Below are 23,287 nucleotides of genomic sequence, written 5' to 3' on the forward strand. Positions count from 1 at the left end.
TGTGGCACCTTACCTTGGACACCTACACGCCTGAAGGCGGCATAACACAACAGATCTCCGACACCACAAATGGTAGTGCCTAGCCGTTATCAATCGTACCACGTCAAAAACACTAGCATTTTACACCATCATTTTAGTAGGAAACCCGGAGGCTTTTAGAAGAGAGATGTTTCTCTCGTAGGGGATTTCCATGTATAGTCATAAGCATTGAATAGTTCCGCGCGCCTGCGGGGACCCCGGAGCACTGATGTGAAGTATATTCTTAAGTGCAAACACCAGCCGTTTAAAGAAAAGGTCTGTCAAAAAACACTTAAGAATAACATTGTGCAGCCTATGTGAACAGCTACACAGGCCAAATTGTTGAAAAGAAAATCAATAGTAGTGTAAATTAATGTTCAAACACCTATTTATTCTAGAAATGTAATAACAAATACATTCTCATACTTTATTTACACCTCTGATGAGAATAAAACAATGCAGGGCAGTGTAGCCCATAGGCTGCCATTATACAGAATGTAAATAGAGCTGTGCCTTTAAGAAAAGTAAAGTCTTCCTGTTTCCCATCATGCACAGCAAAAGGCAGTTGCCTCAGTTCTTTTTTCCGGCTCCTGCTGACAGGACCCTGAAGCATTGAGCTCTACCTCACAAAAGCTTTTGTGACAGAAATTCATTGAAATATCTTCTGAATTTCATTTTCACTCGACGTTTTTACCTTTGAGTGATCATTTTCTACTGATTTCTGTTAAATTCTGACAGAATTTTGAGGTTTTTCTAGTTAGAAATGCCTTCACTTTTTGATAAATGTCCTTCTTGTGGAAGAAAGAAGGCTAAAACAGATTCACATAGGGTCTGTATAATTTGTCTTCCATCCAGCCACAAACCGGAGTCGTGTGACATCTGTAAAACCTTCTCTAGAAGAACCCTTCGTGACAGAGAGAAGATCCGACTCCAGGCGAAAGAGGACAGGAGAAAAAGTGGCCATTCCACTACAGAGCGAGGAGAAGGTCAGACTTCTACCAGGGCTCAACCTGTTTCCTCCATGACTCCTTCCAGACCTGCTGAAAAACGACATAGATCTCCGACGACGTCGAGAGCGTCGACGTCGAAGCAGGGAACGGCGCCAACATGTTCGCCGTCGAGGAGTGCTTCGCCGGCGAGAAAACGACATCGTTCGCCGTCGACAGCTATTTCGCCGTCGAGGCGGCGAAGACACCCGACGTCGAGAGGATCTGGGTCGCCGTCGACACGGCGAACACAGTCCACGCCAAGGAGATCCGAGTCGGGCTCGCCGTCGACACGGCGAGGGAGATCGCCGTCGAGAGACAGTGTTCGCCGTCGGAGGCGTTCACCGTCACTGCACCGACGTCGAGGTTCGTCGTCGAGAGGTTCTCAGCGGCGAGACGAGTCGACGTCTAGAGGCACTCGGCGTCACCGCAGTTCGACGTCGAGGAGTGCTTCGACGTCGAGAAGACCATCTAAGAGGCCTAGAAGGGTTTATACAACCTCAGAATCCTCGGCCTCGCTTATCCTACTTCCAGCATCACCACAGCTCTCACAAAGGCAGTCGCCTTTACCACAGACGCCGGTAACACCTACGGCTCCTCTTCCGGCGCCTCCTCCAGAACCTGTTCCGAGGACTCCAACGCGATCTGCAGGGCGTTCTGGTTATTCCTCGAGACGTACATCTACCTCAAGGCACCGTCGTCAATCACATCATGGACATTCTTCATCGTCCACACGAGACTACTCTCCAACCTTATCAGACTCACCATCCCCAAGAGTGTCTCCCATAGATGATGTCAACACATTTCAGGAGGTCTTAGTGAGAGGGGCAGCCAAGCTGAATATCCCGCTAGCAGCTCCAGCCCAATCGACATCAGTAATCTTTGAGACCTTGCATCAAAGGACATCTTCACGACCTTTACTTCCACTGGTTCCGGGTCTTATTGAACCGGCAATGGACATTTTTCTCACGCCGGCTACAACAAAGTCTGCTCCTTCCAGACTCATTAAAAAGTACCGTCCACCAGAGCAAGATCCTCTATTCTTGAGGTCGGACCCAGTACCAGACTCGGTAGTTATAGTGGCAGCGAAGAAATCGCATTCGACGTCACCGTCTTCCTCTGCTCCCCCAGACAAAGAAAGCAGAAAGATCGATGCTGCAGGAAGAAAAGTATGCTCGACGGCATCTATCACCATGAAAGCAGCCAGTGCCACTGCTTTATTAGGGAGATATGATCGATCCCTCTGGGACTCTATACTACAGTTCTCAGAGCATCTCCCTAGGGACAAAAGGGAAGATTTCCTAGAGGTCGTGAGCGAGGGAGCAATGGTTTCTAACCAGATCATAAGTGCTGCGGCAGATGCTTCAACTCTATCCGCACATAACTATGCTCATGGTATAGCGCTCAGGAGACATGCATGGCTGCGGCTTACATCGCTTAAACCCGAAGCACAGCAGAGGATACAGAACCTGCCTTTCTCAGGCTCCACTTTATTCGGCTCTCATGCCGATGATGAGATGGCCAGAATGAAGTCGGAGCTGGATACCTTAAAAGCGGTAGGCATAGAGCGACCTAAAGAACAGCGAAAGGGATTCCGCCCATATCAAAGAAGACTGTTCACCCACAGGTATCAGGCTCCACATTGGTCGTCTTCACGCCCTCAGCAGCAGCAGCAGCAGCAGCATCAGAGGGGCTTCTCCAGAAAGTTGACAAGGGGTCGTTCAACACCTCAGACCCAGACACCTCGACAAACTCCCACGTCTAGGCCCTGAATCTTTGCTTCCCCCCTCCTCCGTTACCCACTCCGGTAGGGGGAAGTATCTCAAATCATCTAGACGAGTGGCTACGCATCACAACAGACGCCTGGGTATTGAATATTGTGAGACATGGTTACGCTCTCAGATTCACCAGTTCTCCACCATCTGTTCCACCCAAAACAGCCAACCACCATCTCGAAGCTCTGCAGTTAGAGGTCAATATCCTATTGCAAAAAAGAGCCATAGAACCCGTTCCCATCAGCCAACATGGGAAGGGGATTTATTCGAGATATTTCCTTGTACAGAAAAAAGACAAACAAGAGTTTCGTCCCATCTTAGATCTGAGGACAGCAAACAAATGGATTTGCAAAGAAAAATTCAGGATGTTAGCCTTACACCAAATTTACCCACATTTACGTCAGGGCGACTGGCTATGTGCGATAGATCTTTGCGACGCTTACTTCCATATCCCAGTAGCCAAGAAACATCGAAAATTCCTAAGGTTCACTGTCGGAAAACGCCATTACCAATTTGCAGTTCTACCGTTCGGCCTAAAATCAGCGCCAAGGACTTTTTCCAAATGCATGGCGGTAGTAGCCGCCCACTTGAGGAAACAGCGAATATTCGTCTATCCCTATCTAGACGATTGGCTCATAAAGGCCTCCAGCTATCTCGAGGCACAGCAGCATTTCGAATGGACTCTACAACTGCTACAAAAACTTGGTCTTCAAGTCAATCTTCTGAAATCAACAGCAACACCTGTTCAGAGGTTGCATTACTTAGGGGCCATTGTAGATACCAAGCTAGGAAAGGTGTTTCCTTCGGAGGAACGACGGTTATCGATTCTCCAAAAGTGCAAACAACTGCAGGAAAGACCTCAAGCCACTGCAAGAATAATAGCTTCTCTACTGGGCTCGATGGCGTCTTGTATCCATCTGGTTCCCAATGCTCGTCTCCATATGAGACCATTGCAGGAAAATCTAGAGGATCAGTGGTGTCAACTGAGGGACGATTGGGAGAACAAAGTCCTGCTGTCTCCTCACACCCTACAATCCCTCAAGTGGTGGTGTTTGCCCAGCAATCTCTTGGTGGGGATTCCGTTCCAACAACGACCTCCATCTCAAACCATCGTAACAGATGCGTCACTGCTCGGATGGGGGGCGCACATGGAACATCTTCGAGTCCAAGGCGAGTGGTCACAGAAAGAGAGTCTCTATCACATCAACCTGCTGGAACTTCGCGCAGTCCACCTTGCGCTCAAAGCCTTCCTTCCCTCTCTGAGAACGGAAACTCTCCTTCTTCAGACAGACAACGTGGCCACTATGTACTACGTGAACAAACAAGGAGGCACCAGGTCCAGAATTTTATCCAGAGAGGCCCAGACAATCTGGCATTGGCTTCTAGCCAGGAACCTGTCGCTAGTGGCAACTCACCTGCCCGGCATCCAGAATGTTCAAGCGGATGCCCTCAGTCGGGTAATAAGCGAGAACCACGAATGGGTACTACACGACAACGTCGTTCATTCCATTTTCGCACTCTGGGGTACCCCTTCTACAGACCTATTCGCAACCCCAGAAAACAAAAAATGCCAAAACTTCGCCTCCAGATATTACCATCCAGGGACACTGGGGAATGCCCTATGGATAAGCTGGTCAGGGGCATTTCTTTACGCCTTTCCACCGCTTCCCCTGATTCCGGCAGTTCTCCAGAAGCTGTCCAATGCTCAGACCAAAATGATCCTAATTGCTCCGGAGTGGCCACGCCAGTGGTGGTTCCCAGACCTTCTTCACCGGTCACTCAAACCACACATCAGGCTACCATATCGCCCGGACCTTCTCACGAAGTTCAGAGGGCAGATATCTCATCCCAACCCCTCATCGTTGAGTTTGGCAGCATGGCTCCTGAGCTAGTGCAATATGGACATTTGAACTTACCTCAGGACTGTATGGAAATTCTGAGGGAAGCAAAACGCCCTTCCACACGATCAGCCTATGCAAGCAAGTGGAAGAGATTCTGCATTTGGTGTTTACACAACAACATTGACCCGGTTTCTTGTGGAGAACAATCTATCTTACCATACTTGTTAAGTTTGGCAAAATCGGGCTTACAACTGTCGTCAATAAAAGTTCACTTGGCGGCGATAACAGCATACAGAAAGAGTCCTTCACAAACTTCCTTTTTTCGGATTCCGATTATTAAGGATTTCCTAGAAGGTTTAAAAAAGGTTTTTCCTCCCATTAGAAAGCCTTCTCCTCCATGGGAACTGAACGTTGTCTTATCACGTCTGATGCTGCCGCCATTCGAGCCGATACACAAGGCATCGCTGCAGCATCTCACATGGAAAGCTGCTTTTCTGGTGGCAATCACTTCAGCGCGTAGGGTCAGCGAAATCCAGGCCCTTTGCGCTCAGGAACCCTACACGGTTTTTCATTCTGCAAAAGTGGTAATGAGAACTCATCCAAAATTTCTACCTAAGGTAGTCTCCGACTTCCATGTGAACCAAACAATTTCATTACCGACTTTCTTTCAGAATCCAGCTACTCCTGCTGAGAGAACTCTGCACTCTCTGGATGTAAAGAGAGTATTGAAATTTTACTTGGACAGGACAAAAAGCTTACGAAAATCACAACAGCTTTTTATTAACTATGGCCCAATCAGAACAGGTTTGGGCACATCTAAACAATCTTTATCCAGGTGGATTGTTTCATGTATAATGTTATGTTATCAGTTAGCAAACAAATCCCTTGGTGGTAGACCAAAAGCCCACTCGACCAGAGGGAAAGCAGCTACTGTAGCCTTGATGAGAAATGTCCCTTTGGCAGAAATATGCAAGGCTGCCACTTGGAGGTCGGTCCATACCTTTACTAAGCATTACTGCCTTGATACAGACGCTAGGGCAGATGCTCAGGTTGGACAGGCTTTGCTCAAGAATTTGTTTGCATGATTCATGTTTTTATCAGTATTCTTATATCGACTCCACCGCGGCTATGGGGATGGGCTTGCTACTCTATTCAATGCTTATGACTATACATGGAAATCCCCTACGAGAGAAGGAATGGTTTCTTACCTGTAACTCCAGTTCTCTCGTAGGGGTATTTCCATGATAGTCATAAGCAACCCTCCCTCCTCCCCGGTGGAGTTGACATAGAACATGAATATTATGGAGGTGGGTACTCCAACAAATGTTTTGTTTTTTCTTCATGTCAGGTAATAGCCTCCAAAAAAGAACTGAGGCAACTGCCTTTTGCTGTGCATGATGGGAAACAGGAAGACTTTACTTTTCTTAAAGGCACAGCTCTATTTACATTCTGTATAATGGCAGCCTATGGGCTACACTGCCCTGCATTGTTTTATTCTCATCAGAGGTGTAAATAAAGTATGAGAATGTATTTGTTATTACATTTCTAGAATAAATAGGTGTTTGAACATTAATTTACACTACTATTGATTTTCTTTTCAACAATTTGGCCTGTGTAGCTGTTCACATAGGCTGCACAATGTTATTCTTAAGTGTTTTTTGACAGACCTTTTCTTTAAACGGCTGGTGTTTGCACTTAAGAATATACTTCACATCAGTGCTCCGGGGTCCCCGCAGGCGCGCGGAACTATTCAATGCTTATGACTATCATGGAAATACCCCTACGAGAGAACTGGAGTTACAGGTAAGAAACCATTCCTTCTTGGGAGATGAAGATGCCCAAGAAGATTTACCTACTTTAAAAGTCACTAAACACATATTGATGAGCATCAACTTTGAAAGTTTAAAGGATGCAAGTGGCCTCAGCACTTCGCTGGAGTGAAAACTTGTCTCCCCAGTGGGTTTTCCTCCACCTGAGGTGACATGAATGTATGCAGTGAAAAAGGAGGTAGACATGCTTGACTGGATGTCAAATCTAGCATCCTCACAGAAGTGCTTCATTCTGCCTCTTAATCTGCAAAGCCAGTTCTTCCTTTTAATGACGTCCTGACTGATCCTTTCTTGGCTATTTGGGAGAAGCAGACAACACGTGCAGCTGTATCCATGTAAGTACCTCGTTAATACCTACCCTAGGGAACCTCGACTTCTTGTAACCCATCCATTCCCAGAAAGCATGGTAGTACAAGCTTCTTTTTTTTCAAAATTAACTCCTGAATCATTTCCATCCACACTGTCTAACTGGGAGAAAAAGAAAAATATGCAAAAAGTTTTTCTTGACAAAAGTATGGTTCTCAAATCAATAAATGCCACGTGCCTTATGGGAAGATTTGTTCATGACTTATTGCACTCAGCTCAAGTTGTCATCCCTAACATGTCAAACGACCTTCAGGGCCACTTCAAAGAGCTCATAAATGTCAGGCTGCTGCAAAGCTGGTCATACAATCCAGCCTTGGCACTGCAGACTGTGGTACTATGGTTATGGGGACTTCAGTCTTATAACGAAGACACTCCTGGTTTGAAATTCAGGCATTTCCCGGAACATCCAGACAACACAGCTGGACTTGCCTTTGATGAATTTTGTCTCTTTGGGGCGAAGACATACTCATTATTTAAAAGATTCAAAGACTGCAAAGCCACCACTTAAATGACTCTGATTGTAGAAGTAGCTGACTCTGCGCTACAAATTTTTGAGGTTTAGTAGAGGCTTCTCCTGTGAGGGCATCGGCAATATTCTGCTCAACAGCAACAGATGAACTTCTTTCATAGAGATTAGAGGGTGTGTGTAGGAAGCTGGCTCTGTATATACTATGTCAAAGTGAGAGATAGTGTGCACAGACTAAGGGTTCCCCTTAGAGGTAAGATAGTGGCAAAATTAGACAATTCGAATTCAAAATGTGGCTCAAGGATGGTACTCTAATTACTACTTGATCCCCGAAAAAGTGGCAGTTTTTGTCCAGTCTTAGACTTAAGTTGTTCAACTGGTTCCTCAAAAAGGAAAAAAGTAAGTTCTATCCCTAGTTCAGGTTTTGCTGGTAGCCGAAAATTGGAATGTGATGTTTGACATGCTGGATGTTACTGTTTGATGGCATGTGTGCTTGAAGATACACATGCTCTGCATACTCCTGCCATCTAGTGTTTGGTACGGACTGCTGCAAGTTTTTCTTAGAAAGTGTTTTGAGTCACGGGATCGAGTGACTCCTCTCGTGATAGTTCGCATGGGCATCAGCTCCTTTGTTAGATTATTTTCATTCTGCCGTCTGGTTTAGATGTCTTTCACTCACTCTAGTTTGAAATCTTTCTATCTTACTCTCTTTTGACGGTATTGTTTTCCCATCGTGTTTCTTCTGCCCTCGGGTTCGTTTTGAGTCATCGGTCCGGGCACCGACCACGCACCCTTCAGGGCATCTATGCCCAACTCAGGCCTATCTTCCACACGTCAGACTGACATGATGACCTGATGGAACCATTCCGTTTCTCCTGTAAGTGCCACACAAAATTTCCACACAGAGACCAACATCTGGTGTGTAATTTCTGCTTCTCTCCCGATCATCAGGAGGCTACCTGTGACGCATGTGAATCATTCTGATCGAAGACCGAAGGCCATGTCGATTAAAAATGGTGCACAGGACTCCAGGCCACACTCTGGATGTCATTGGGGAGGAACATACACAGGAGGAGCTCCAGCAGGAGGAAGAGGCTCTTTCCATCCAGGACTCCTCCAACTTGGACGTTCAATCGAACATAGAGAGCCATGAGATTACCTCGGCTCAACCCATGAGTAAAGTGGCCCCCTCTGTCCACCCAAGACCTTTAAAAGGCCCCTGCTTGAAGCTGCCGGTCTGCTACTGCCAGCAGGCCATGGTCAGAATCTGAAGGATATTTTGACTGCCCCACCTTCTGGCTTGGGCTGGAAACAATTGCCAAGACTAAACCATCTTTGTCCTCCTTCACAATGGACCGAGAGATTTTCTGCGTCTCGATTAGAGCTTCGGTTCTGTGCCGGACAACTTTAGCCTTTTGTGCCGAGCAAGTTGGACCAACCAAAATCTTTTGGTACTGAAATCATCAGAACAGAATGACTCAAGCCAGTCTTCTACTACTCCTTCTCTGGTGAATCCCATATTGGAGACTATGGACACAAGTCAGCAGCGACTCCAAATCCAGGAAGGTACAGGGCATATCATTGCATTTCCACCTGTACCTGTGGAAACTCCTCCACCTCAAAAGATGACCAAGGCCCATAGTACACCACGAAGGCCTTCACCACCTCTTCATCCACTTTCTCCACCTGCCTCTCCTCACTCCCGCCTCTCCTATTTCAGGCGATTATACTTCTCAGGGCTCCCCTATATCACCTGGAGAGGGTGTAGGTGGGCCACCCCATGACCCAGACCCCTGGGATACTTATGATCCAGATGGTAACACCTCTAATGATCTACAGCTCTACTCTGCACCCCCTCCCCATCAGAGGATACCACTTAATACCAGCAAGTAGTGGCATAAGCAGCTGCGTTTAATAGCTGTATAGAGACCCTATCCAACAAGACTTTTTTGATACCCTTGCTTCCACACATAAGGCTTTAAAGTTTCTACCAGTGCTCCCTGGTATGCTTTATCACACTGACAAAATATTTAATGAGTCAGTCTCCTAGATTTATCACTCCTGGAGTTGATAAAGTATAAATCCACTCCTTCTGATCCTATATATATATATATGTTCGATGGCATGTGTAGCTGCAGATACACATGCGCAATTGAGCCGAAGTGGGAGGAGTCCCTCGGTCTCGTGACTCGAAAAGACTTCTTCGAAGAAAAACAACTTGTAACACTCCGAGCCCAACACCAGATGGCGGGATGTGCACAGCATGTGAATCTGCAGCGACTAATGCCACGAACAGATGTACACTGGGTAAGTGACATTTTCCATATGGGGTCTCCTGACTCATTTGTGTTTACCACAGCACAAAAACGTGCCAACAACCAGGCTACTGGGGACTCTTCTCCTGAGGAAAGTGTGCTGGGACCCTGCTAACCAGGCCCCAGCACCAGTGTTCTTCCCTAAACTATACCTTTGTCCCCACAACTGGCACAACCCGGGCACTCAGATAAGTCCTTTGTAACTGGTACCCCTGGTACCAAGGGCCCTGATGCCAGGGAAGGTCTCTAAGGGCTGCATCATGTCTTATGCCACCCTAGGGACCCCTCACTCAGCACAGACACACTGCCTTACAGCTTGTGTGCGCTGGTGGGGAGAAAAAGACTAAGTCGACATGGCACTCCCCTCAGAGTGCCATGCCAACCTCACACTGCCCGTGGCATAGGTAAGTCACCCCTCTAGCAGGCCTTACAGCCCTAAGGCAGGGTGCACTAAACCACAGGTGAGGGCATATTTGCATGAGTACTATACCCCTACAGTGTCTCTACAAAACCTTAGACATTGTAAGTGCAGGGTAGCCATAAAGAATATATGGTATGGGAGTGTGTTCCATAATGGCTACACTGAAATCTGGAAGATTTGGTATCAAACTTCTCCGCACAATAAATGCCACTGATGCCAGTTTGGGATTTATTGTAAAATGTACCCAGAGGGCATCTTAAAGATGCCCCCTGAATAACAGTCCGACTCCTATTGCAAGGCTGACCAGTTTCTGCCAGCCTACAACAACCAGATGAGTTTCTGGCCACATGGGGAGAGGGCCTTTGTCACTGTGGCCTGGAACAAAGCCTGTACTGGGTGGAGGTGCTGCTCACCTCCCCCTGCAGGAACTGTAACACCTGATGGTAAGCCTCAAAGGCTCATGCCTTTTGTTACAGCACCCCAGGGCATCCCAGCTAGTGGAGATGCCCGCCCCTCCGGCCTCAGCCCCCACTTTTGGCAGCAAGGCAGGAGAAGATAATGAGAAAAACAAGGAGCCACCCACCAGTCAGGACAGCCCCTAAGGTGTCCTGAGCTGAGGTGACCCCTGCCTTTGGAAATCCTCCATCTTGAGATTGGAGGATTCCCCCAATAGGATTAGGGATGTGACCCCCCCCATCCCCTCAGGGAGGAGGCTCAAAGAGGGTGTAGCCACCCTCCAGGACAGTAGCCATTGGCTACTGTCCCCCAGACCTAAACACACCCCTAAATTTAGTATTTATAGGCGACCCTGAACCCAGGAAATCGGATTCCTGCAACCTACACAAAGGACTGCTGACCTGAAAGCCCTGCAGAGACGACGGAGATAACTAACTTGGCCCCAGCCCTACCGGCCTGTCTCCAGACTCAAATCACCTGCACAGCGAGGCATCTGACAGGTACCAGCGACCTCTGAGGACTGCCCTGAACCCGAAGGACAAAGAAAGGCACTGCTCACCAACTGCAACATTTTTGCAACTTTGAAACAACTTTGAAAGAACTCTCCCTTCCTGTCGGAAGTGTGAGACTTCTCACTCTGCACCGGACGCCCCCGACTTGAGCTCCAGAGGACTCCCAGGCGACTGCAACGACTTGAGGAACCTGAGTCGACACCCCCATGCACCCCCACAGCGACGCCTGCATAGAGGATCCAGAGGCTCCCCCTGACAGCAACTGCCTGGTAACAAGGAACCCGACACATGGACCAAGCACTGCTCCCACAGCCCCCAGGACCGAGGAACCAACCTCCAGTGCAGGAATGACCAGCAGGTGGCCCTCTTCATAGCCCAGTCGGTGGCTGGCCCGAGAAGCCCCCGTGCCCTGCCTGCATCACCTAAGTGACCCCCCGGGTCCCTCCATTGCTTTCTATAGCAAACCCAATGCCTGCTTAGCACACTGCACCAGGCTGCTCCTTTGCCGCTGAGGTTGTGTTTTGGGTGCCTGTTTTGTCCCACCTCAATGCTCTACAAACACCCCCCCTCCCCTCCCTGTCTGGTCTGCTCCCCGAGGATGCAGGTACTTACCTGCCAGCAGACCGGAACCGGAGCACCCCTGTTTTCCATAGGAGCTTGTGTGTTTTGGGCCCTCCTTTGACCTCTGTACCTGACCGGCCCTTTGTTGCTGGTGTGGTGCCTTTGGGGTTGCCTATGCCCATGAGACTGACTGTGTAAGTGCTTTACTTACCTGAGAAACCTAACCAAACTTATTTCCCCAGGAACTGTTGATTTTTGCAATGTCCACTTTTAAAATAGCTTATTGCCATTTTAACCTATACTGTGTGTACTACTGCTTTAATTCAAAGTTCCCTACAGTGTGAAGTACCTTGCAATTTATGTACTTACCTCAAATCTTGAATCTTGTGGTTCTAAAATAAATTAAGAAAATATATTTTTGTATACAAAAACCATTGGCCTGGAGTTAAGTCTTTGAGTGTGTGTTCCTCATTTATATCCTGTGTGTTTACAATAAATGCTTAACACTACCCTCTGTAAAGCCTACTGCTCGACCACACTACCACAAAATAGTGGCAAAATTAGATAATACTAATGCTCTATCAACTTCTAAGGGGAACCCTTGGACTTTGTGCTCAAAGTTCAGCAAGTGGTCCTCAATATGCCCTTTGACAAGGAGCATCTTTTTGGTCCTCAAGTTTACACTACCTTTGAGAAGCTCAAAAAAGCTATGGGTGCCCTTCAGTCCCCCACATAGAAGCACTCTTCGTTGCCCCGGTTTTAGAGGCTCCTTCAAATCCAACTCAACAAACATCTGCATCCTATCCCACACACCCTCAAACTAATTACTCCAGGAGTTTCTACAGAGGCTTTGTGGGAGGCTGGCTCAGTTGATGGTGTACACCTTTGGTGTGGCACCCTATACTTAGTCTAGGCAACCCTTAGTGATAGTAAATAGGTATCTAGATAGGAGAAGCTCTCTAGGGGTAGCTGAGGCGGGCAGCTAAAGCTTATCCGGGAGGAATGTAAAGCACTCTCAAAACCACAGTAGTCACACAGTAACTCACAAGAAAACCACACCAGTGTTGCAACAATATAGGATACTTTATTACAGCACTACTACCAAACTGACATTTGTGTATCTCCCTTTGGAGATAATACATGGAACATACACATGGAAAAACCGGTAAAAGTAGCTCAGAAATATACAGGACCCTAGGGGAGGGCCAAACCATATACTAAAAAAAATTGAATGTGAGGTGGGCTCCGGCTAAGGTAAGTGTGGTGGTTAGCTAGGGGCTGGAGGCTGTTAAGAACACCAAAGGCAAGTACAGCAGGTGACCCTAGCAACCAGGAGTAAGTCCATTACCCACTCAGTTGTCCTATAGACGAACAAAGGGGGTAGTGGTTGGTGTTTGTGGATTTCAGGACCCTTCCCAGCAGACCCCGAGGAAACCATCAGGGAAAAGGTTAGATGGAGAGTGCTCCTACCCCAGGATGCCCACAAGACAGGAGTACCTACACCAGTGACCCGGATGAAGAGGGGAGAAAGGATTCTCTCCGAAGACTGTCAATGCCTCAGATTGTCCAGCTACTATCACAAACTGGACCAGGATGGTGGAACCCAAGGACGGATTTTGGACTTGGAGGACCTGCAAAGGGAGGGGACGAAATCCAGCACCCAAGGCGGTGCCCACGTGGTGTAGGTGGCAATGCCCACCCTTCTGAAGATGAAGTTTCTGCAAGACGGTGGACTAAGTCCAGCTGCGGGGTCCAGGAGCTGATGAAGATCGCAGGAGTCACCTACGAGCTGTCCCTTGTCGTTTGCCAGATTGCAGTAGGGTCCGTGACCAGCCAGGTCACCAACAAGCACTGACAAATGCAAATAGGAGCAGAAAAGGAGTTTGCAAAGTTTATTGGACTAGCAAGGTCCGGGAGAATCTACCCAGCAGGGGGAGTCAGAGCTGGCCCTAAGCGCACAGGAATGCCAGCAGAAGTCCATGGAGCCCCCACAAGGCGACACACAGGGAGTCAAAAGGGGGCTTTACCAGCACAACAAAACAGAAGTCGCAGTAGCTGCAGTATAGGGGCTGATCTTAGGATTGTAGAGTGCTGGAGGCCAGGGCTTCACAGTGCCTGAAGCTCTCAAGGAGGAAGAGTCAACAAGCCTTGGCATGTACAACAGCCATGGTGCACAGGTGTGCTAGTCCAGTGGCAGAAGCAAGGACCCACAGTCTCCCAAATTGGATAGAAGACAAGTAGGACCTAGAGAAGGCCAGACTCCACCTGTGTTGCAGTGTTGTTGGATGTCCGTGGGACAGCAGACCCCACCAGCCAGTTGAAGCGGTCTTGAGGTGCTTGCAGTTACAGGGGAGTGACTCCTTCACTCCAAGGGAGATTCCTTCGTGCTTCCTGGTGCAGAGACTTTATGACCCTGGAGGATGCACAGCCTTGGATGTTGCGGATTTCTAGAAAGATCCGGAGAAACAATGTAGCAATGTGGCCCGTCCCACCAGAAGCAGACTTGTTCGGTTCTGAAGCGGACCAACAGTGGTTCCAGAGTCCAGGAGCAGATGTCTTGCAGAGAGTTCCTTGGAGAGGCTTCTTTGACTGATCTGAGGACCCACGCGTGAGGGAGCCCATAAATAATCCTAAAAGGGGGTTGGGGGGGGGGGGGGATCATTCTCTGAAGTGAGGCACCGATCTTTGGGGGTTCAGGGGCGTTACCTACCTGGCCTAGCAAGTCGGATGCTCCCAGGGGCCTCTGCACATCTTGTTTCCAATATGGCAGAACCAAGTGGCCACCTGGCAAAGCTCTGTGCACCTCCCTAGGGGAGATGCTGGACGGTCACTTCCCTGTCCTTTGTGTGGTTTTGCGCATTGCAGGAATCTGGGGTTCCTGAACTGGTGCAAACCGAGTTATGCAATGAGGGCACCAAATAAGTCCTTCAAAGCAGTCTGGTGGTGCTCAGAGGCCACCCCTCCCCAGCCTTTAGACACCTAATACACAGGGTGGATGTGGTCACAGCTCCCTCTTGCAGGAAATCCTTTGTTCTGCTCCTCAGGCCTGAGCCTGGCTCGCAAGCAGGAGGGCAGAACTGTCTGGGGTCAGCAGCAGGGTGGGCTGGCAGCTAGACCCTGTATGGCTACACAGGCAGAACTGGGGGAATCCACTAAGGAACCCCTGGAGTACATGGGGTCTTGCAACTAACACTGGAATCTGTGTAGATGCATGATTCCAACATTTTTGATACTAAACATGCCTAGGATCTGAGAAGCCAGTATGTAGTTAAATCACTCATGTAGGAAGTTGGCTCTGTGTGCACTATTTCAAAGTAAGGAATAGTATGCACAGAGTCCAAGGGTTCCCCTTAGAGGTAAGATAGTGGCAAAAAGAGATAATTCTAATGCTCTATTTTGTGGTAGTGTGGTCGAGCAGTAGGCTTATCAAAGGAGTAGTGTTAAGCATTTGTTGTACACACAGGCAATAAATGAGGAACACACACTCAGAGACAATTCCAGGCCAATAGGTTTTTGTATAGAAAAATATCTTTTCTTAGTTTATTTTAAGAACCACAGGTTCAAGATTTACAAACAATACTTCAAATGAAAAGGTATTGCAGGTAGGTACTTTAGGAACTTTGAATTAGCAAAAGAGCATATACAGTTTTCACATAAATGACATAGCTATTTTAAAACTAGACAGTGCAATTTTCAACAGTTCCTGGGGGAGGTACGTTTTTGTTAGTTTTGCAGGTAAGTAAACCACCTACGGGGTTCAAGTTTGGGTCCAAGGTAGCCCACCGTTGGGGGTTCAGAGCAGCTCAGGGCCGGTCAGGTGCAGAGGTCAAAGTGGTGCCCAAAACGCATAGGCTTCAATGGAGAAGGGGGTGCCCCGGTTCCAGTCTGCCAGCAGGTAAGTACCTGCGTCTTCGGAGGGCAGACCAGGGGGTTTTGTAGGGCACCGGGGGGGACACAAGTCAGCACAGAAAGTACACCCTCAGCGGCACGGGGCGGCCGGTTGCAGTGTGCAAACAAGCGTCTGGTTTTCAATAGAAAGCAATGGGAGACCAAGGGGTCTCTTCAGCGATGCAGGAAAGGGGGGGCTCCTCGAGGTAGCCACCACCTGGGCAAGGGAGAGGGCCACCTGGGGGTCGCTCCTGCACTGGAGGTCGGATCCTTCAGGTCCTGGGGGCTGCGGGTGCAGTCTCTTTACCAGGCGTCTGGTCTTTGAAGCAGACGGTCAGGGGGAGCCTCGGTATTCAGTCGTCGCAGTGGGGGGGTCAACTCTGGCTACTCACGGTCTCGTAGTCGCCGGGGAGTCCTCCCTGAAGTAGTTGTTCTCCACAAGTCGAGCCGGGGGCGTCGGGTGCAGTGTGTCAAGTCTCACGCTTCCGGCGGGAAACGCAAGTTGTTTCAAAGTTGCTTCTTTGTTGCAAAGTTGCATTCTTTGGTGAACAGAGCCGCTGTCCTCGGGAGTTCTTGGTCCTTCTAGATGCAGGGCAGTCCTCCGAGGCTTCAGAGGTCGCTGGTCCCTGGGGAAAGCGTCGCTGGAGCAGTGTCTCTAGGAGGGAGACAGGCCGGTAGAGCTGGGGCCAAAGCAGTTGGTGTCTCCGTCTTCTCTGCAGGGTTTTTCAGCTTAGCAGTCCTTCTTCTTAGGTTGCAGGAATCTAGTTTCCTAGGTTCTGGGGAGCCCCTAAATACTGAATTTAGGGGTGTGTTTAGGTTTGGGGGGTTAGCAGCCAATGGCTACTAGCCATGAGGGTGGCTACACCCTCTTTGTGCCTCCTCCCTGAGGGGAGGGGGGCACATCCCTAATCCTATTGGGGGAATCCTCCATCTGCAAGATGGAGGATTTCTAAAAGTCAGTCACCTCAGCTCAGGACACCTTAGGGGCTGTCCTGAATGGCCAGTGACTCCTCCTTGTTTTTCTCATTATCTCTCCTGGACTTGGTGCCAAAAGTGGGGGCTGTGTCCAGGGGGTGGGCATCTCCACTAGCTGGAGTTCCCTGGGGCATTGCAACACGAAGCCTGAGCCTTTGAGGCTCACTGCTAGGTGTTACAGTTCCTGCAGGGGGGAGGTGTGAAGCACCTCCACCCAGAGCAGGCTTTTGTTTCTGTCCTCAGAGCACAAAGGCCCTCACCACATGAGGTCAGAAACTCGTCTCTCAGCAGAAGGCTGGAACAGACCAGTCAGTCCTGCACTGAACAATTGGGTAAAATACAGGGGGTATCTCTAAGATTCCCTCTATGTGCATTTTTTAATAAATCCAACACTGGCATCAGTGTGGGTTTATTATTCTGAGAAGTTTGATACCAAACTTCCCAGTTTTCAGTGTAGCCATTATGGAACTGTGGAGTTTGTAATTACAAACTACCAGCCCATATACTCTGTATGGCCACACTGTAGGGGCATAGTGGTCATGCAGCTATGCCCTCACCTGTGGTATAGTGCACTGTGCCTTAGGGCTGTAGGGCCTGCTAGAGGGGTGACTTTCCTATGCCACAGGCAGTGGTTTGTGGGCATGGAACCCTGAGAGGGGTGCCATGTCGACTTGTTTTCTCCCCACCAACACACACAAGCTGCAGTGTGCATGTGCTTGGTGAGGGGTCCCCTAGGATGGCATAATAAATACTGCAGCCCTTGGGGACCTTCGCTGGCCACAGGTCCCTTGGTACCATGTGTGCCATTTACAAGGTACTTAGCTGTGTGCCAGAGGTATGCCAGTTGTGTGAACAATGGTAAATTTTTAGGGCAAGAACACTGGTGCTGGGGCGTGGTTAGCAGGGTCCCAGCACACACTCATTGAAGTCAGTATCAGGCAAAAAGTGGAGATTAAACTGCAACAAGGGCTATTTTCCTACCGTGGGCACCTATACCAGGACACCATATCCCTTATTAGTGAAGTGTAGGCAGTGTCTAGGAAGCCAAGTCTCTCTGGAGGTTGCTGTGGATGTGCAGCCAAGACTTAGCTAGGAGACATGCAAAGCTTATGCAATACCACTATAGTCACACAGCGCACTCACACGTGAAAGAACCACAGTGTTACTACAATAAAGTACCTTTATTTTTGTGACACAAATACTAGAATAATGATTAGGCACTTCCCCAACTGGAGGTGAGGAAACTCTATTATATACACATTAGCAATCAGTAAGTTGCATAGAAAGCAATGGGAAATAGTTAGGGCCTTAGGGGAGGGCCAAACCATATACTAAAAAAAGTGGAATGTGAAAGGCAATCCCCTACTCAAGAAAGTGGAATCAGTAGAAGGGAGCTGGAGGAACTAGATGAGAGCCTTTGTACTTTCTGGGGCCAGAAACAAAGCCTGCACTGGGTGGAGGTGCTTCACACCTCCCCCCTGCAGGAACTGTAACACCTAGCGGCGAACCTCAAAGGCTCAGGCTTTGTGTTACAGTGCCCTAGAGCACTCCAGCTAGTGGAGCTGCCCAGCCCCCGGACAAAGCCCAGAGTTGTAATTAGGAAAAACAAGGAGGATTACCACTACCTCAGCCAGGACCACCCTTCAGGTGTCAAGAGCTGAAGTGACCCCCTCCTTGCAGAATCCTCCATCTTGGTTTGGAGGACAGGGACCAATAGGGATAGGAAAAACAAACACTCAATCTAACAGAATGGCACCCTAATGCGTAGAATTCGGACACCTTAACCTACCACCTAGGACTATGGAAATACTAAGAGGCTATAAAGCCAACCGCAAGAAAAGACACTTCCTATGGTGCACAGAGGAGAATACTTTGGAGACAAAATATAGATAGGTAACAGTAATAACCTATCTTACACACTTGCTGGACAGTAGAATCAACTACTTTTCCCTCAAGGTAGCGATTGTGGCCTTCCAGAGGAGCTTTGTGAATGTTTTTTCACAGCACCTGTTATAAAAAGGTTCCTTGAGGGATCCAAAAGAATCACTGCCCCCACCCCCACCCCCCCCTAAAGAATCCACAGGCACAATAGGAAAGGACATTACATACCTGACTCTAAAATCCCGACGGCTGGAAAAGACCCTGCAACCGCAGCCCCCAGCCCCTGAAGGATCAGAACTTCAGTGCAGGAGTGACCCCCAGGAGGCCCTCTCCCTTGCCTAGGTGGTGGCTACCCCGAGGAGCCCCCCCCCCCTTGCCTGCCTGCACCGCTGAAGAGACCCCTTGGTCTCCCATTGATTTACATTGCGAACCCGACCCTTGTTTGCACACTGCACCCGGCCGCCCCCATGGACTTGTGTCCCCCCCCCCCCCCCCCCCCCTGGTGCCCTACAAAACCCCCCTGGTCTGCCCTCCGAAGACGCGGTTACTTACCTGCTGGCAGACTGGAACCGGGGCACCCCCTTCTCTCCATTGAAGCCTATGCGTTTTGGGCACCACTTTGAACTCTGCACCTGAGCTGCTGGTGTGGTGACTTTGGGGTTGCTCTGAACCCCCAACGGTGGGCTACCTTTGACCCCAATCTTAACCCCGTAGGTGGTTTACTTACCTGCAAGAACTAACAATACTTTACCTCCCCCAGGAACTGTGAAAATTGCACTGTGTCCACTTTTAAAACAGCTTATTGTGTTTTATGTAAAAAGTATATATGCTATTGTGATTATTCAAAGTTCCTAAAGTACTTACCTGCAATACCTTTCAAATGAGATATTACATGTAGAATTTGAACCTGTGGTTCTTAAAATAAACTAAGAAAATATATTTTTCTATAACAAAACCTATTGGCCTGGATTTGTCTCTGAGTGTGTGTTCCTCATTTATTGCCTGTGTGTATGTACAACAAATGCTTAACACTACTCCTTTGATAAGCCTACTGCTCGACCACACTACCACAAAATAGAGCATTAGTATTATCTCTTTTTGCCACTATCTTACCTCTAAGGGGAACCCTTGGACTCTGTGCATGCTATTCCTTACTTTGAAATAGCACATACAGAGCCAACTTCCTACACTATTGGTCCAGTGTGAACAGTAATCTAGTGCTAATTGGGCAAACTGACATTCAGATCATATCTTGGCAGAGGAAGTATTCATAGTTTTTGTTTTGCTTGCTAATTGTTTGAACAATTACACTTTTTTTTAAAGTAAAAGCACGAGTTGACAATAATATTACAAGTAATTTACTACCTCTCCCTGAATTGAATTTCCAAGTCCCCACTCCAATTCCAGGAAAAAGTTTGGACTACTCTACCTCGCCGTCAAGGAAGTAGAGTCCCTAAAGAGAGATACTTGGCTTTTCAATTGAAGTACATAATATTGTGGGTCAGAGATATCGGTGGTTAAGAGTACCCATGAAAATTACTGCTAAGCAACCACAGACCTCCAGGACCCCGAGAGAAAAAGTTGCAGGGTAGAAACAGTAGCTCGTTTGCCACAAATGTCTGGCCTTTTAAAACTTTTTAACCCCTTGTTTAAAAAACGTTTTTTTTTTTTTTTTTACAGGTAAAATGATCACAGCAGCCTACGTTCCTCTTCCTGCATATCACAGCCTTTTTCCAGATTCCATGACCTCAACCCAGCTTCTTGTTCCAGTCCGGCGATAAATGTCCAGAATTCTGCCATTTTTTGTACATATTTTTTGGAAGGAAATTTAATTCTTTTATTTAGGCAAAGTTACGAAAGAATGTGTGTCATTTTGTGTACCCTTCCTGTTAAAATATATAATAAAAAAGAATGCATTATTTTCATTCTTCCAATGTTGTATTCCAGTTCTATAAAACATAGTTCATACTCTGCCTTACAATTAATGTACATTGATAAAGATGATCAGTAGAGGCCGAAATTATTGCGGGGGGGTAGGGGGTGAAATATCCTTTAAAGGTCATTGAAGGAAACGTTGCAATTTTAGACATTAACCAGTTGTTATGGGCATCAGGAAGTTATATTTCATTAAGTGTGCTTGCTTCATCTAAAGACACCATAAATGTTTGAAAATGTTGAATTATAAATGGGCTACTAGAAGGCATTAGTGGGAGATGCTGTTGGAACTTTGCACAATATTTTATCCTAATGTGCAATAGATAAAACGATCTAAGTAGCGCCCATCTTCAAAATAAACTTTCATTAGTTGCTCATATTACCTATCTATATGCTGAACTGAGGATGAATGGTAGATTTCAAAGTTTTTATTTCTTGATGGTACTTTTTTCAAGTTAAATATCTGTGGAAGTTTCTTTTGTAAATAGTGTTTTTGTGTCTTTAACATACCAAATAAAATTCAAACTGCATTTCCTGAAAACAGAAAAGCCAGTTGCATGCAAGTCTGAAAAACGTTCAATATGAAAAGCATACAAGTAGGAAGTGCAGTAGAAATTTTGTCTGGTTACATTTAACATTTGATCTTAAGCTCTGTGAGCTCCAAAATCTATTTTTTTGGTTAATTGAGTGTGTTTGAGACAGCTTGCTATTTCTATCAAATGACTTTCGTATTGCTATCTATCTTTGTAAGAGCCACACTGAAATAAAACTCTTAAGCGTTTTCCTATCAATTAAAACTTTCCATGGTCTCTTGAAGTAGTGCTGAAACAGTAAATTGAGAGCTAATTGTTGGTTAGCCATTGAATCAAAACCCTGCCGCACACAGGAAAGAGAGAACCTGTATAACAAGCTCTCCGTCTTAGGAATATTCATTGAATTTGTTAACTTTTGAATATATCCTTGTATTTGTTCGTCTTAGCAACACTTTTTCAACTGAGAAAAAGTATGTGCTTTTTAAGTTATATCTTTTAACTAAATGAACGCAATGTTAACCCATGAGATTATCAAAACTTTTTTAAATATATGAAGTTTCAGTACTCTGGCTGGATCTGCATTTTGTTCTAGCAATTCTGCTTTACTGGTGTCAAGTGCAACATAATTAGCAGGTCTACTAAACACTAACTGGAAGCTGTGAAACTGCCCTATAATGTCACCAATGACTTTATTTTGTTTTCTTCATGCAGTGCATCATCTGCAGCTCCATCTTTTCTTTCTACATTTTCTTTCTTCTACGTCTGCCCTCCATTCTGCTACTCTAAGCATTAGGCATCTGTATTTGGTTTAAATGCATGGTGCATCCTCCTAAAGCTGTAGAGGAACAAGGCAACACTTGAGGTCATCTCACTAGAAGGCACTCAGTTCAAATATGTCATTATCACTTATCCATAGTTCAAAATTCCCTTATTGGAGCAAGCATCGACATAAAAAGCTCAAATGTTATTACTCTCGTGGTAATAAAAGGCATAGGGGTGAACCTAAGGAACTCACCTTATCAAACCCTGTCCATCTTGGACAGAATTTCTTCACCAGAGCCTCGTCTAGCCTAATGCCCATTAGCTTTCCTCTGTGCTACTAGGAAGGTACTCAAAGAAGCTTGTTTTAAAACAGAAGGTGTTCACTTCAGACAATTTGGCATTAAAAGCATTTTTAGGATTTTTGCAGAGGAAACCTATTGTAGACATGGTGTGCCGTGTTCTGCTATCCAGTTATAGGTTGGGGAAAGTGTAAAAATCTCTGTTTTGTGGGGTGAAATCTCTTCCAGATTATTTTGCTGTGCATTATTCCCCCATTTTGCGGTTGGGGTCGGAAATGTGTGATTTAGTAGACTTGTTTTGTCTCCAGTATTGGATCTTTCATAGATACACATGCTTGAATCATTGCCCGTTGTCGAAGTGGGAGTCCCACGGTACAATAATGAAGCAGTATATATTATCATAGCTATAATGGCAATGAACAATCACTTTAATAGCATATCTATGGCTTTATTTAAAAAGGACCAAACTTGAACTATCTGTCAGGCGATGGCACTCTGTGGAACACTCCCAAGAGAGGCTGAGTCACTCATATTTTCTACTTCACGTTGTGTGACAGGAGTCTCCCTGAGCGCTGCTCCGTTTCTTCAGCTATTACTTCTTTTTGAATCATCTAAGATTATATTTCCCATTTCATTTCTTTGGCCCTGGCACTAATGTGTCAGAGCAGCAGAAAAAAGGATATATTACACCCTGAAGATATCAGTGTATCTACTATCTTCATCCTGCCCACAAGGTAAAGGACTACAAAATAAGTGACATTTTCCTCTAAAATTCTCTCGTGTAGAAAGATGTGACTATTATGTTGGCTACACAAACTTAAATCAGTTCTGATGAGTATGACCGTGAGGATTCCTTTGCCCAACAGGAGAGATCAGAGAGAGGTCACACCAAGGGTTTCCAGAGGAGCGCAGAAAAGTCAGTCTCCCCATGAGTCTTCAAAAGGCACTTCTCGGAGAGAGAGAGAGAAAGGAAAAAACATCCTCACAGGCAATATCAGAACCTACAACTCCCTCTTCAGTTCTGACACATCAGCAGGGAAATACTCTTAACAGGCCAGGCATGGTGAAACATAACTGGACAGTGAGCTGTCTAAGGCAAAACCGTTGTCAAAATCCCATTACAGATTACTTACAATATACACACAAAATAACCATCAGAAATAGCATAGAAATATACAAGGCCCTAAGGTTGGGCCAAACCATATACTAAAAAGGTGGAATGTGAAAGAGTGGCTCCAGCCAGGGTAAGTGTGGTGGTTAGGTAGGGGCTGGGGGCAGTTAGGAACACCAGAGGTAAGTACCGTAAGTGACCCCAGCAACCAGGGCAAGTCATTTGCTCACCCAGTTGTCCCATAGGCTAACACAGAGTGGAGTTTGTGGAATTCAGGACTCTTCCCAGTGAACCCCAATGAAAACAGCAGGCAAGAGAATGGATGGAGTGTGCCTCCACCCCAGGATATCCAGAAGA

General features: G+C 46.9%; 1 protein-coding gene across 6 annotated transcripts in view; it reads left to right on the forward strand.

Annotated features, from left to right (window-relative positions):
- RBM39 (RNA binding motif protein 39) overlaps positions 1-21,322 on the forward strand; it is a 561,368-nt gene extending 540,046 nt beyond the window's left edge. For all 6 annotated transcript variants that reach the window (XM_069243868.1, XM_069243870.1, XM_069243869.1 and 3 more), the window contains one exon: positions 19,971-21,322. In XM_069243868.1, the coding sequence (XP_069099969.1) occupies positions 19,971-20,071 (101 nt within the window). In that variant the 3' untranslated portion in view covers positions 20,072-21,322. The remainder of the gene's footprint in view (positions 1-19,970) is intronic.
- The last annotated feature ends 1,965 nt before the right edge of the window (positions 21,323-23,287 follow it).

This window comes from Pleurodeles waltl, chromosome 7 (assembly GCF_031143425.1).
Source record: "Pleurodeles waltl isolate 20211129_DDA chromosome 7, aPleWal1.hap1.20221129, whole genome shotgun sequence".
Classification (NCBI taxonomy): domain Eukaryota; kingdom Metazoa; phylum Chordata; class Amphibia; order Caudata; family Salamandridae; genus Pleurodeles; species Pleurodeles waltl.